At 43.8% G+C, this 13452-nt stretch overlaps 1 protein-coding gene across 1 annotated transcript in view; it reads left to right on the top strand.

Moving 5' to 3' along the window:
• MLLT1 (MLLT1 super elongation complex subunit) overlaps positions 1-10567 on the top strand; it is a 119411-nt gene extending 108844 nt beyond the window's left edge. Inside the window, exon 12 of the mRNA XM_068233758.1 lies at positions 8042-10567. Within this exon, the coding sequence (XP_068089859.1) occupies positions 8042-8170 (129 nt within the window). The 3' untranslated portion in view covers positions 8171-10567. The remainder of the gene's footprint in view (positions 1-8041) is intronic.
• Positions 10568-13452: the final 2885 nt, after the last annotated feature.

The raw sequence follows: 13452 nt of genomic DNA, 5'->3' as shown, positions 1-13452 counted from the left end.
GGGTCGCCTTATACACGAGTTAACTTCTTTGTCTCCTTACTCCCACCCACCACAACCTAAATAGTGTGCGCCTCTGTCTTCGTTTCCCCCTCCCCTGGTAATACAATGTAGTGCGCCCAAACACCATTCCCATCCCTCACCACTCTAGCGCTGCTTCCTCTTGCGTAATACAATGTAGTGCACCCGAGCATGGAAGTCCCGTCCCTTACCACTCTAGCCCTTCAGCCCCTCGAATCCTCTTCTCACGATGGTCTGCATGGTGTACCTCGATGCCAAATAACATCGGGAATGGAAGGTACGCCATGCAGTGCAGCGGGAGCAGAGGATGCAGCGCTAGAGTAGTGAGGGATGGGACTTCCGTGTTCGTCCACACTACATTGTATTATGTAAGAGGATGCAGCGCTAGAGTGGTGAGGGAAAGGACTTCTGTGTTCGGGCGCACTACATTGTATTATGGCGGGAAGGGGGAAACGGAGATAGACACACATGCTATTTAGGTTGTGGTGGGTGGGAGAAAGGAGCCAAGGAAGCTAACCGCTTCAGTGTTGCGGGGTGGGGGGTTTACGTGGGGGGAGGGGGGGTGGCAAAGAGATGCAGAACCACGTTAGGTTTTGGGAGAGGGTTTAGGCAAGCTGGCAACTAGCACTGTGTGTGTGTGTGTGGGGGGGGGGGGGGGGTAGTAGCACCCCTTTAGGTAGTGGTGGGTGGGAGGGGGTTCAAAAGAGGATAGGGTTAATGGCTGCATATGGGGGCCTGGAGGAGTTATTGGTTGCACTTGGGTACTAGGAGGGGTAAATGGCCACAATATTTTATGAAGTGCAGCCATAACTCCTTCTGGTCCTCAAGTGCAGCCATAAACTTTTCTGGAAAGACATATATTTGAGTTATTAAAAATTTCCAACTTGAGGGTCAAATATTGGGGTCGACTTATACACGAAGTCGAATTTTATATCCGAGTATATACGGTACATAGTTAGTTTGGTTGAAAAAATATATCCATCCATCAAGTCCAACCAGGGAAAAAAAAAATTAAAACACCATCCTGAAACTGCACATATGCCAGTTGATCAAGGGGAAGCAGAAAAGCCTTACAAGGACTGGGCCTTAAAAGGGAAAAATTCCTTCCCGACACCAGATTGCAGTCAGATAAATCCCTGGATCAATTCTCCTGGGAATTACCTAATAATTATAGCCGTGTTTTGGGCGTGACTTTGGATGGGGAGAGAGACTGGCATCGATTAATGAGATTCACTGGCGGGGATGTCGCGGGGGGGGGGCTTTTCCGGGGAGGTGGCCAGGTGGGGGTCTGCTCCCTCCTTGACCCGGGGTAAATGAGAATGTATGGATAGGATGTTTGGGTATGGTTGTAAGACATGATATTTCTGGTACCAACGGGAGATGATAGGCCTTGAAGGAGGAAAATGGGGAATACTGTTGGATTTAGGGATGTGGAGTAGCGGGGGCTGTTAGTATTTACAATCCTCCTGATAAATTATTTAGAAGTTTGGCGAGATTCTTATTGTTAAAAGATATATAGATCTTAGGATTGAGGAAAAAAGGAGGTAATTCCTATTGTATGTCTAAAATACTTTTCCATGCACTTATATGGAAGAGACTAAGAACCAGCCTTTCTTTATAAGTGAGCTCTTCCATCCTTCTGATTAATTTAGTTGCCCGTCTTTGTACCTGTTCCTGAAGGTCAATGTCATTTCTATAGTGTGGTGCCCAAAACTTTATCCCATACTCCAGATGTGGCCTCACAAGTGTTTTATACAGAGGGCGTAGTATACTAGCATCTTCAGATATTTTTTCCCTTTTTATGCATCCCAGAATTTTATTCGGTTTAGCTACCGCTGCTTGGCATTGTATAAGATTACCTAACTTGTTATCAGTCCTGGCTGACCCTTGTCCTAAAAGGCAAGATGTAACGATTGGTGTCAGCACGCAGAGAGAATCTGATTATTGGTGATCTGCAGTATCACCAAGAATGCAGATATATACCCGATTATTGATGATCTGCAGTATCACCGATAATCAGATATATTGCTAACCTCTGGACACCTATGGATATGTGAGTGTTTGGTGTAACAGTAATACTTTGAGTGATGTACCTGCTGAGCAGATGGTATACAATATTGAGACACTGCTCTGAGAACACAGGAACCTTCCAGCAGCCTGAGGCTCTCCGAGGGGAGGAGTCAGGCTGGAGACGGGAAGGGCCTAGGAGTGAGTGACACCTAAGATGGATGTCACTATCTGATCTGGAGACTATCTCTTTAAGGGGAGAGATGGCTCTCGAGGTCGGGCACGCCGAGTCGGCAACACACTGACAGATAAAGTACAAAGACAGAAGTCTGTTTCGGTATCAAAGTCAAGCAGGGTCTGGCAACGGAATATCAAATATACGAGGTACCGAATCAGAAGACAGAAGAGTAGTCAGAAAAGCTATAAGTCATAACATATATCAAACAATGCCTCTGGTTGCGAGGTCCTTGGTCTCAGCACCCCGGAACTAGTCTGAAGAATACACAGATAATACAGTTTCCCTAGACTGGGTGCGAGGTCCGTAGTCTCAGCACCCTGGAACTAGTCTGAAGTATAACACAGATGATACACAGTTCCCTAATCTGGGTGTAAGGTCCTTGGTCTCTACACCCTGGAACTAGCTTAAGGTATAACACAGATAACACAGTTCCCTAAGCTGGGTGTGAGGTCCTTGGTCTCTACACCCTGGAACTAGCTTAAGCATAAACAGAATACAATTCAAAATAATCTGGCTAAGTGTGAATTCCCAGGTCCACCTGGTTCAAACACACTGAGGATCTGACTAGGTCTGAGTGCTTCCACGTAGTGATCGCAACGGCAGACCAGTTGCAAGTGACCAGCAGGAACTATATATGGAGTAGTGCTCTCCAGCACCACCCCTGATTGCTCAACCAATAGTATCCTGCTCAGGAGTCAGCTGATCGGCATGGTCAGCTGACTCTTCCTGCTTAGTATAAGAATTCTGCCTCTCAGCGCGCGCATGTATTCCTAAGTCTATGTGCACTAACAGACTCAGCCACACCAGACACACGCTGCCGCGTGCAAACCGCCGCGCTGGGCGCGGAACCAGCCGCTTTACTATTGTTGCATGCAGCGGCTTTTCCGCGTTCTGCCCTGCTACCAAACACGCTTCCGCGTGCAAACCGCCGCACTGGACGCGGAATCAGCCGCCTGCTCAGTTGCACATGTGGCGGCTTTTCCGCGATCTCTCACACAAGAATACTATCATTATTGATATTGATTGAGCACCAACATATTCCTTGGCCACTTCACTTTGCTATGTAGGCCAATGTGCAATGCTGTGCTGCTACATTTTCATAAGAGCAGCTAGAGCATCGGCTCCTGTTTCAGGAGAGCAGCCTGAATCCTTTTGGTTCTTACCAAGTATTAATAAATGCAGAGCATTACTTCCATCGGTACTTAAAGAGCACCCGAGGTGGGTTCTAAGAATGCTAACAGCACACAGAGGCTGGGTCTGCATATACTGCCCAGCCTCTGTTGCTATCCCTCCAATCAGCGGGAAGGGACACAGGCGGGGACCGGAGCTATGGAGGAGGTGGGGGAGCGGCAAGACTGACACAGAAGTAAACAGCCGGCTGCGACACGCTGTGTGTCGACAGCACGGCTGGGTGATTTATGAGGGCATAGCAGAGTGCAGGGGGGCTTAGGGGGGGATCGGGATAGCAACAGAGGCTGGGCAGTATATGCAGACCCAGCCTCTGTGTGCTGTTAGCATTCTTAGAACCCACCTCGGGTTCTCTTTAAAGGGAACCAGAGATGAACGTTTCACACAAAATAAACATATCAGTCGATAGCTTGTAAAGAATAAATGCTGTACCTGATAATTTCACCGCTCCGGTGTGCCTTTTTTAGTGTTTTTTTTTTATCCAATATTGCTCCAGGAAAAATCCAATATGGCTCATATCCCTTCTGCTTCCGGGTTATGAGTTGTTCTGGATGTGCTGTCTAGGCTATATGAGACTAGGCTGCTGTCTAGGCTATATGAGAAAGGCTGCTGCAGCCTTTCATCTGTGTGCTTTCATTTTGGTATGATGTGCAGCTGCCTGTAGGAAGTCTCTCTCATAGGAATGAATCTGCAGTCATCATCATCTAAGCAGAGTGCACACAGAGCACACAGATCATATTGCAGCCACACTTGTCTGTTTCAGAGCTTCTCTCTCAGCAGCAACAGCCCATCCCATGTCATCAGAGCTCTCAGTATGCAAAGCAGGAAAGCTGAGCCAGGAGGGGGCAGGCTTGGGCTTGAAAAGACTCCACAGAAGAGTGACTCAGCTATAATGATTCCAGGTCAAACCTAGACTGAAGGCTCAGTCTGGGATTCTTATCACAGCTGATAATAGACTAATTAAGCAGATAAGCATGAAACTAAAAGCAGGGTTGGTGTTTACTGTCATGTTCCCACTGATAAATGTAGTAAAATACATGAGGGTGCTTAGTCTCTGGTTCTCTTTAAGTATGATCCTGTCTGCAGAGTTTGGCAGCTTCTTTTTAAAGTTCTGTTTTCTCTTCTACAAAGATCTAACCATTTTTAGAAAACTGAAAGTTCTGGATTTCCTTTGCACCAGTTCCCCAGTCGGTGTAATGCTCCGGTCCCAAGTTAAAGGGTTTTGAAAGAGGGGTGTCTCTTGCACTTGGATGGAGAACGCGTGATTACAGAAGTACCAAACGAAGCCGACATTGATGATCAGCAATGAGCATCACACTGACCCGAGCCAGGACTTATAGCTTTCCAAAAATGGTTAGCTCTTGGTAGGGTAGCAAACAGAACTTAAACAAGAAGCTGCCAAACTCTGCAGATGGGATAATACATAAGAACCCTTCCATCAATAGAGGAATTACAGCGATCTAGTAACAAATAGTGGCTGGATAGTGTACCGATTAAAGAAAACCTGTAACGAAAAAAAAACTCCCCTGGGGGGTACTCACCCCGGGTGGGGGAAGCCCCTGGATCCTATTGAGGCTTCCTCAGTCCCACGGCGGCGGTGAAAAAGCTCCCCGAACAGCGGGGGATGTAGATATTTACTTTCCCTGCTCCAGCTCAGGCGCAGTATCGGCTCTCTGCTCAGAGACGGGCGGACATAGCCGATCGCTGTCTCCTGCGCAGTAGAGCAGACCCGACAGAGATTAACCTATCTCCGTGCGGAGAGCCGCAACAGCGCCCCTGCTGGAGCCAGGAAAGGTAAATAAATCAGCACTTACCAGCGCTTGTCAAGGGAGGATTCCGGGACACTCCGGGGGAGCCAGTGCAAGACTGCCTGCAGCTACAGGGGAGGAGGAACCCTCATTGGGACCCTGAGGTTTCCCTCTCCCGAGGTGAGTACCTCCCAGGGGAAAATTTTTTGCTACAGGTTCTCTTTAACCTGCTGAGCGTTCTGGACGAGCTGAGCTCGTCCAGAGACGCCGGGGGCTGCCGCTCAGGCCCTGCTGGGCCGATTTAAATGAAATAAAAAGGAGCACACGCAGCCGGCACTTTGCCAGCCGTGTGTGCTACCTGATCGCCGCCGCAGCGCGGCGATCTGCCGCGTGCAGCGGCGAAAAAGGGTCCCCCCAGCTGCCCGAGCCCAGCGCAGCCGGACCAAACAGTTCCGGCGCGCTAAGGGCTGGATCGGTCCATGACGTCACTCTGCTCGTCGACGAGAAAAGCAAAACAAGTCATCGCGGCCCTTCTTGTTACTTCTGATCGCCGGACTAAGAGCGCCCTCTAGTGGGCTTTCATGCAGCCAACTTTCAGTTGGCTGCATGAAATAGTTTTGTTGTTTTTATTAAAAAAAAACGTCCGATCGCCAGCCTGGCGATCTTAATAGAACGCCAGGCAGGTTAAGGGCTCCTCTCTAACAAAGGAGACCAGGGTTCAAATACTGGCTGAAGCCAGTACCTTTTCAAAGAGGAGTCCTTGAGCAATACTCCCTTACACTGCAGGGTGGCCTTTTAAAGTGATCCCGAACCGAAGCTTGGGATCAAAATGAGATGCTTACCTGAAGAGAGGGAAGCCTCAGGATCCTATTTAGGCTTCCCTCGGTGCTCCGATGTCCCTGAGCGATGCGCCCCTCCAGGTCCAGGGCCACGTTCCTTCTCTGTTATGAGCGCGGCCGTGGATGTGCAATAGAGCATTCTCTGGCTTACTGCGGATGGGCTTGCGCGGCCACGCAGTCAGAAGAGGAACTGCACGGCCCAGATAAGATTAGCAACAATGCCTTTGTCGTTAATCTTCTGGAGAGCGGCACTCAGTGATGAGGAACGCCAGAATACTGAGGGAAGCCTCAATAGGTTCCTAAAAGGATCCACTCGCCATACAATTAAAAGATCCAATTTTTCACCAATTTGAAAAGTATGATCGGTTGTACCGAAAAATTGAGAGCTTTTCTGTGTTTTCAATCGATAAATTTGATCGGATTTCCCGTATTCTTCAATTTTTGGAGATTGGACATGTTGGAAATTTCAGACCAACTTTATTAAGAATTGTAGGGTGTGTGATGGATTGTCAATTACTTGATGTACGGTTCCAATTAATTTTTCCTGAGCTTTCAATTATTTTATTCATGATTGGGAAAAAATGTAACATAGGTGTGTGGTACGTTGGTCAGATTTTTGAATTGCTGCAATCTGTCAGAAAATTTGATTTGCTATTCTTCAATTGAACAGATGTTTAAAAAATTGTATGGTGTGTGGCCACCTTAAAGAGGCACTCCAGTCTAAACAAACCTACTGCCATTAAGTTACATTAGTTATGTTAATTAAAATAGATAGGTAATATAATCTCTCACCAACACTGTTTTAAAAGAACAGGCAAATGTTTGATTTCATGATGGTAGCCATCTTTTTGGTTGAAAGGAGGTGACAGGGAGCATGAGACACAGTTCCAACTGTCCTGTGTCCTGAGCTGCTCTCCCAGTTGCTAGGCAACATGAACAACAACATAGGAAATCCCATCACGCTCTGCACAGCATCAGGGAAAAAAAGCCTGGGCTTTTTTTCTTTGATGGGGGGAGCTTAGATAAAAATGCAGCTAAAAATTATGCTTTAGTAAGAAAAACAAAGTTCTAATGCTGTGAAACTGTTAGAGAAACACCAAGCCTTTTCTGTTCTGCTGAGTAGATTTTTAGTCCGGAGGTTCACTTTAAGGCTTCCCTCTCTCTTTAGGTAATTATCTCATTTTGTACCCAAGCTTTGGCTCGGGTACACTTAAGTGCTTTTAGTGTCTGCAGCTCTCTTTGAGACAGGAGAAAAGTGCTTTACAAATTCTAACATTAATATTCTGTGTAATTTTCATACAGCAGTAAACTACACTTTGTACAGAAAGTGAATTCTGTAACAGTTGTAAAAATCCTGAAAAACGTTGTCACATTTTAACCTCTCTTGTGTTTGTTCCTCTCTTGTTGTGTGTTTAACCTCTCTTGTTGTGTGGAAGTTATAGGGACTCCGAGCAGTGCCTGTGGGTATTCCTTTAAGCATACCCACAACTAATTAATTATATCCTCACACCTACCAGCATGATGTTTGTAATTATATCCCCCTGTGTTCCTTGTATTTCATTGCATTGTGCTGAATGGAGCTGCCGACACTGGGGAAAGTGTTGTCCTGTGTAATACAAGTAACTATGGAAAGATGCATACCATTTTGAAGCTCTCTTTCTCCTCTTTCCAACGATATATAAACTGCGCCTTTTAGTTTTCGTTATTTTCACGATCGAAATCGCGGCGGCCGCGATTTCGATCGCAAAATAGCAAAAACTAAAAGGCATAGGGAGGTGGTTTATATATCGTTGGAAAGAGGAGAAAGAGAACTTCAAATTGGCATGCATCTTTCCATAGTTACTGCACTGCTCGGAGTCCCTTTAAATGATTTGCATTGCATGTGTGCTGCATATAGTAGTATCCTTGGTAGTGTTTAACTAAGGTTACCTTGATTTACTACTGCAAATACAGAAACGTAAAAATCTTCATCTTGCATCGTGTAATTATTTACCCCCCTCCAGATTGTTAATCTCATTGAAGAAACGGGCCACTTTAATGTCACAAACACAACTTTTGACTTCGACCTCTTCTCATTGGATGAGACAACAGTTCGCAAACTGCAGAGTTACCTGGAAGCTGGAGCCACATGACATATCAGTGGAAGGGAAAGGACGAGAGAGAAGAATGTGTTGTGGGCAGTGTACTCTTAAGACACCCGCATTCCTTGAACTTGTGGTCAGTGCAATTTTGGAGTTGATCAGCTGATCTCAGCAAATAGGATCTTTACTGAGCATGCCATCAAAGCTGTTCCTGCAATGGGTATTCTACTACGTCAGACGATTTGTCCCCTTATTTCATGCATAAGCGATACGTTATAAAGAAATGACTGCTGGTGGGTACAAAAAGTGTGTGCACGCACGCACACATACACACACACACGCTACAACCATACAGCTTGGAAAGGTACTGTATACACTGGTAATTTGGGTAAGCTTCATTAAGAAAAGAGGATGAGATAAAATGGCCCCATGCAACGTATTATGGTAGCGTTTTATAATTTGGGGTTATTGCTTTACTGAAACTGAATTCTTTTTTCCCATAAAGCATCAAATCCCCCCAAGCAGTCTGACAATTTGCAGGACTTCTCTGCATTCCTCACTGTGAAAGATCTCAGTAGATCCTCCTCTTTCCTCTCTCTCCTATCCCAATTTAAGTGTTTTGTATTGTTTTCAGAATCCAGATTAGGTGGAGATTATAATATTTATGGTTAGTATCAAGCGACTGAGCACTGGCTACACTCTGCTTTTTGGAGGCATTACGGAATTTTGAATCTGTAAGCTGTATATTATATATTATATATATATGTATGTATTTTATGTATAAGAAGGCCTGGAGAGGCAGTTACCCTTTTTTTTATTATTTTGACGGTTAAGAATGGAACATGGTTTCTTTTCTTTAAATCATTTTATGTCATTTCCATTCTATTTTAGTGTAGCGGTTCATTCAGAATTTTCCAAGTTGAAAGCAATTGCTTTTAAATTATAACTTGTTAACATTACATTCTGACATTGGAAATTTTAAGTGCTTATGCGATTAATTGCTTTCTGAATGACAGAAGGGAGTATGGGTACTAATGGCTTATATGGGAACCAGACTTTTTACATAGGACACTGTAAGCTGTATCGACCCAAGCATGTATTCCCTGATATCTCAGTTTCTTTAAGTCATATTGAGCAGACTTACGGAGCTGCATTTATCAAATGCACAATTACTTGTTAACTGTATTCATTGAAAGGGGAAAGTGTGCATCATTATGTTAACTAACAGCATTCTGCTGCTTGCTTCATAGACCTACGTTAATATTTCAGAGGAAATTTTATTAGTAAATTTAATAATAAATTATTTACATTACCTCCAGTTAAACACTACTCTTTAAACTTACTCTCCCCCTTCCGTACAGTTGTTGGACAAGTTTCAGTCCTTCGTTGGACCAAAATTGAACGAGTTATTTAACTGACTAGAGCCACGTTATGTACAATATCTGCTTTTGCAGACCTTTTTGTTAAGGTCCTCTGCTAGGTCTTCTGCTAATAAAAACTTCTATAAGGAAGCAACACTACAGCTGTTAGTCTCGTGTTCTCTCCACTAGGAGGATAGTTATGTACACATATACTGTATATGTATGTTGTGTTTGTAAGGGCAGACGTAGAGTTTGGGTCTTCCGCACAGTATTTGATTGCCTACATATTTTGTCAGTATTTGTCAGCTGAAGAAAGACATACATTTCCCTTTAAAATGTTGGGAGTATGGGGTAATATTGCATCTACTCTCTGGGAAATAGAATATCCTTAACGGTATTATATAAAAAGTAAATCAAGGTATTGGGGGTATTCATGATTTTTTGAAAGACTGTTTTATATTCTTATCTCAAGTTTCCATTTGCACATCTAATGATGCTGGGCATTTCTAAGGCACTTATAATAATTTTCCATTTTTATGTAGTACTTTTACCCAAAGCAGCCAGCTTCATTTTGGGTCAAAAGGAAAAATTATGCTTACATTTTCACCCCCAGTATTTACATCCAGTTCAGCGATACCTCCTGCTACCTTCCTCACATGCTGCTCGCATCTGTCCTATTTTTAACAAAAGTCCTATTGATCTCAATGTGACCATCACCCATTTCAGAGGGGTAGGAGCAGAAGGTGATTATGTGAAGAATAGTACAGCACAGAGTGCTAAGCTGGAATTTCTAAAAAGTATAGTCAGAACAGTTTGCCTCCTCCCTACAAAACAAAGTTTTGAGTGGGGAGTGTGAGCTTCAATGGTAATATTATATCTAAAGCATATGGAAATGAACAGTTGCATTGCCCAAGAAGTATTTATTAATGTGTCGATCAAAGTAAATTGATTTTGAACCAAACTTGATAGTTGGAAACTGTATTGCTGAAGATGCATAGGTATGTGGTCTTGTATTATTTTAATTTTATTGGAATTCTTGCAAGAGTTTTTATAGGAACAAAGAAGAAATAAAAACAAAGAAATGATACTCTTTTGCATAGACTTTAATTTAAGCCAGTTTCATATGTTGTTTTCTGGATGTCTTATGAATGATGTGTGCAAAATCAAAATGTATGTTATAATATAGGGAGTGCAGAATTATTAGGCAAATGAGTATTTTGACCACCTCATCCTCTTTATGCATGTTGTCTTACTCCAAGCTGTATAGGCTCGAAAGCCTACTACCAATTAAGCATATTAGGTGATGTGCATCTCTGTAATGAGAAGGGGTGTGGTCTAATGACATCAACACCCTATATCAGGTGTGCATAATTATTAGGCAACTTCTTTTCCTTTGGCAAAATGGGTCAACAGAAGGACTTGACGGGCTCAAAAAAGTCAAAAATAGTGCAAAGGGATGCAGCACTCTTAAAATTGCAAAGCTTCTGAAGCGTGATCATCGAACAATCAAGCATTTCATTCAAAATAGTCAACAGGGTCGCAAGAAGCGTGTGGAAAAACCAAGGCGCAAAATAACTGCCCATGAACTGAGAAAAGTCAAGCGTGAAGCTGCCAAGATGCCACTTGCCTCCAGTTTGGCCATATTTAAGAGCTGCAACATCACTGGAGTGCCCAAAAGCACAAGGTGTGCAATACTCAGAGACCAGGCCAAGGTAAGAAAGGCTGAAAGACGACCACCACTGAACAAGGCCCACAAGCTGAAACGTCAAGACTGGGCCAAGAAATATCTCCAGACTGATTTTTCTAAGGTTTTATGGACTGATGAAATGAGTGAGTCTTGATGGGCCAGTGGCTGGATTGGTAAAGGGCAGAGAGCTCCAGTCCGACTCAGACGCCAGCAAAGTGGAGGGGGAGTACTGGTTTGGGCTGGTATCATCAAAGATGAGCTTGTGGGGCCTTTTCTGATTGAGGATGGAGTCAAGCTCAACTCCCAGTCCTACTGCCAGTTTCTGGAAGACACATTCTTCAAGCAGTGGTACAGGAAGAAGTCTGCATCCTTCAAGAAAAACATGATTTTCATGCTGGACAATGCTCCATCACACGCGTCCAAGTACTCCACAGCGTGGCTAGCAAGAAAGGGTATAAAAGAAGAAAAACGAATGACATGGCCTCCTTGTTCACCTGATCTGAACTCCATTGAGCACCTGTGGTCCATCATAAAATGTGAGATTTACAAGGAGGGAAAACAGTACACCTCTCTGAACAGTGTCTGGGAGGCTGTGGTTGCTGCTGCACGCAATGTTGAACAGATCAAAACACTGACAGAATCTATGGATGGCAGGCTTTTGAGTGTCCTTGCAAAGAAAGGTGGCTATATTGGTCACTGATTTGTTTTTGAATGTCAGAAATGTATATTTGTGAATGTTGAGATGTTATATTGGTTTCACTGGTAAAAAATAATTGAAATGGGTATATATTTGTTTTTTGTTAAGTTGCACAGTAATAGTCACCTGCACACACAGATATCCCCCTAAAATAGCTAAAACTAAAAACTATTTTCAAAAATATTCAGCTTTGATATTGAGTTTTTGGGTTAATTGAGAACATGGTTGTTGTTCAATAATAAAATTATTCCTCAAAAATACCACTTGCCTAATAATTCTGCACTCCCTGTATGAGAGGAGCCCAATATAAGGGTACAAGCTTTGTTTAAATGACCAGTGTATGCCTGTGGTAGGGACTTTTGTTAAAATACAGTAAATTGTGTGCTATAGTTTTGTAGCACTGTCTCTTTATAAACTTGAATCCAACAACCCAACAGAGCTTCCAGGAAACCAGTCTGTCAAATAGAATCAAAGCACTTCACTGTAGATCACTCTGAGGCATAAGCCTCGATTCATAAAGGGCTGCACAAATACTGCATTTGGTATTTTCGGCTTTTGTTTGCTAATTCATAAAAAGGTTCACAGGTGCAGTAGAAGTTCGGTAATTACCGATTCAATTGACAAAGACCTGTTCGTAAACAGCAGAATAGTGTGCTGTTCTGTGCAGTAATGGCATCACGTTAGTAAGAGACATCCATTTAGAATGTACATGTTATACTGCTTCTGCTCTCTCTGAATCTATCCATTACTCTTTCTAAACATTTTATTTTATTGCCACAGCCTACATGAACTCCAAGAGACATTACACATGCCATGCATATTGTGGATTGAGGTCTCAGTGTCCGTCAGTATTACGTCACTAAAAAGCCCTGATATTGGAAGGCAACCTATTCAAACTGCATCCGGGAAGCGCAGAACTTTTTCCGCATTTTGTTATGCTACAGCCTTATGCCATGAGAAATCACATGTACATAAGTTGTGAATGCTTTGACAGTAATTACATCATAAAGTATTTTAGAATATGATGCCACAAGCTTGGCACACCTATCCTTGGCCAGTTTCGCACCATTCCTCTTTGCAACACCTTTCAAGCTCCATCAGGTTGGATGGGAAGCATTGGTGCACAACCATTTTTAGATATCTCCAGAAATGGTCAATTGGATTCAAGTCTAGGCTCTGGCTGGGCCAATAAGAGACATTCACTATGGCTTCAATTCATGAAGTTTAGACTAGTCTACTGATGGTTTTTAGTCTACTAAATGGTTTGGTGCAATGTTTTAAGGTGCGTACACACGCACTACTGCCGCTAACAACGGGTCCGTCAATCTCTCCCACTGGGCAGGCGTTCAGCCGACAGTAGCACATGTGTACGCGCTGTCGGCAGACTGAGAACACTTTCTGAACGATCCGCTATGTGAATCGTTCAGAAACAGTCTTATCAGTCCGCCGACAGCGCGTACACACGTGCTGCTGTCGGCTGAACGCCCGCTCAGTGGGAGGGTCTGACGGACCCGTCGTTGGCGGCAGTAGTGTGTGTGTGTGTACGCACCTTTAGACCTGGTCTAACATTCAGTAATTCACAAAGGCA

The sequence above is a fragment of the Hyperolius riggenbachi genome, chromosome 1 (genome assembly GCF_040937935.1).
Source record: "Hyperolius riggenbachi isolate aHypRig1 chromosome 1, aHypRig1.pri, whole genome shotgun sequence".
Classification (NCBI taxonomy): Eukaryota; Metazoa; Chordata; class Amphibia; order Anura; family Hyperoliidae; genus Hyperolius; species Hyperolius riggenbachi.
This window is presented reverse-complemented; position numbering and strand designations above follow the sequence as displayed.